The sequence below is a fragment of the Barbus barbus genome (assembly GCF_936440315.1).
Source record: "Barbus barbus genome assembly, chromosome: 26".
Taxonomy (NCBI): domain Eukaryota; kingdom Metazoa; phylum Chordata; class Actinopteri; order Cypriniformes; family Cyprinidae; genus Barbus; species Barbus barbus.
Genome location: NC_136754.1, coordinates 14,986,507 through 14,988,833, shown reverse-complemented (window position 1 = coordinate 14,988,833; position 2,327 = coordinate 14,986,507). Strand labels below are relative to the sequence as shown.

The 2,327-nt window shown below is 43.1% G+C and overlaps 1 protein-coding gene across 1 annotated transcript; it reads left to right on the top strand.

Annotated features, from left to right (window-relative positions):
- Positions 1–853: 853 nt before the first annotated feature.
- LOC306845817 (melanocortin receptor 4) lies at positions 854–1,864 on the top strand (the record flags this gene model as incomplete). The annotated part of the gene is made up of 1 exon (XM_079378795.1): positions 854–1,864. One exon carries the CDS (start codon positions 854–856, stop codon positions 1,862–1,864), a length of 1,011 nt encoding a protein of 336 aa, XP_079234921.1.
- Between the last annotated feature and the right edge of the window lie 463 nt (positions 1,865–2,327).

Genomic DNA, 2,327 nt, shown 5'->3' with positions numbered 1-2,327 from the left:
GTATGTTGAATTATGCCCTTTAATTGCTGATTTTATAAGAGATTGTGAAATATTTATTTTATAATCAATTACTTTAGAACATTCTTCTACTGCAGCTCTTTCTGCACACTTTTTTTCTTTCTTTTAAATAAAACATTCTATGTGGTATTTAGTTAAAGGACTGGGCATACTGGATACCATATATAGCTGTGGATGTAAAAAAATCTCAAGGCTTGCTGATTTACATTTGAAAACATGGACATTATTTTTAGCAAGACGAGACGAGAGATTAAATATCATATATATTCAACAAATAGATAAAATGGATTTTATCTATTTGTTGAAAACAGAGGAAACCACATTCATACACTGACCTCCTTCCGATATTAGCTTACATTCACCCATCAAAACTGCCTCTGATAAGTACAGAAAGCTGGGGGAGGAGCCTGGGCTCAGTGTGCCAGACAGTGGCTGTGGAGGCAAGAGTATTGCACTCGCCTGCCTGCCAAGTGCTGGAAGCTCTGGAGACTGAGTGCCTCACTCTGAACACTGTTTGCACATTAGCAGTGTTGAAACAGAGTCAGCATTTCAGATTCGGACAACTGACGCTATCTCCCATCCTCTGAATCTCTGTCTGCATGTTTCTGTCTCTATTTTTTACATTTATTTATTTATTTTTGTTTTGTGTAGGAGCCTCTTGTAGACAACTGTTGGAAGTTTTTGCTGATTTGGAGGAAGAGTTATCACAGAGGTGAGGTGACGGATGCTCACACAGCACCTGCTTTGTTTGATCTACATACGGATGATGTTCAATTTGAATTCACCAGATTGAAGTAGACACAGATCAAACCACTGACTACGGATATTCAGGGAAATGAATACCTCACATCATCATGGACTGCATCATTCGTACCGGAATCACAGCCAGGGAGCTTTACCGGTGGGAAAGCCTGCTCAGGGTGAGAGAGGATCAGCCTCTGGATGCTATGAGCAGCTGCTCATCTCCACAGAGGTCTTCCTAACGCTCGGGCTCGTCAGTCTCCTGGAGAACATTCTGGTGATTGCGGCTATTGTGAAGAACAAGAACCTTCATTCTCCCATGTATTTCTTTATCTGCAGTTTAGCCGTAGCAGACTTGTTGGTCAGTGTCTCCAATGCCTCAGAAACAGTAGTGATGGCGCTCATCACGGGGGGAAACCTGACCAATCGCGAGAGCATCATCAAGAACATGGACAACATTTTTGACTCGATGATCTGCAGCTCACTTTTGGCCTCCATTTGGAGTTTGTTGGCCATTGCGGTGGACCGCTACATCACAATCTTCTATGCTTTGCGTTACCACAACATCATGACCCAACGGCGGGCAGGCACCATCATCACCTGCATCTGGACCTTCTGCACGGTCTCTGGCGTGCTCTTTATCGTGTACTCGGAGAGCACCACCGTTCTCATCTGCCTTATCAGCATGTTCTTCACCATGCTGGCGCTTATGGCCTCGCTCTACGTCCACATGTTTCTTCTAGCCCGCCTGCACATGAAGCGCATTGCCGCCCTCCCTGGCAACGGACCTATCTGGCAGGCGGCAAATATGAAAGGGGCCATCACCATCACTATCCTGCTGGGTGTATTCGTGGTGTGCTGGGCTCCCTTTTTCTTGCACCTCATCCTCATGATCTCCTGCCCTCGGAACCCTTATTGCATCTGTTTCATGTCCCACTTCAACATGTATCTGATCCTCATTATGTGCAACTCGGTCATAGACCCTCTCATCTATGCCTTCAGGAGCCAAGAGATGAGGAAGACCTTCAAGGAGATCTGCTGCTGCTGGTGTGGATTGACCTCTCTGTGTGTACAACCTTTTTACTGTTTCACGTCAAGTTACTGATTGTGAGATGTTGGCTTGCAAGACAACACTAAGCAACTGTCAATGGATGACGCTGAGAATGTAGAAGATCTATTACACTGCATAGCTTGTGTGATTATTCTGCACATATGTATTTGATACCCAGAGAAATATGATACTATGGCTGTGCTGACCATGAAAAATGCTAATGTTAATGACTCAAGGATTCATTGACATGCTGTTGGTGTTTATTTATATTTACAAGTCTCATTCATTTTGCCTGCTGAATAAGACACCAAAAAGTCAAAGTGCCAATATTTAAAAGCATTAAATGACAGAAAATTCAAGGCACTGTGTGTGTTGTGATTCAGTGACTCAAGCACAATATTTGGCAACTGTGAAAATGTTCTCTTTGCAGTTTGGTACTTCAATTATTCAGCTTGAGAACCATTGCTGCTTGATCAATGTGTTTCAGACTAATGAATATATTTATGCATTTTGTAAG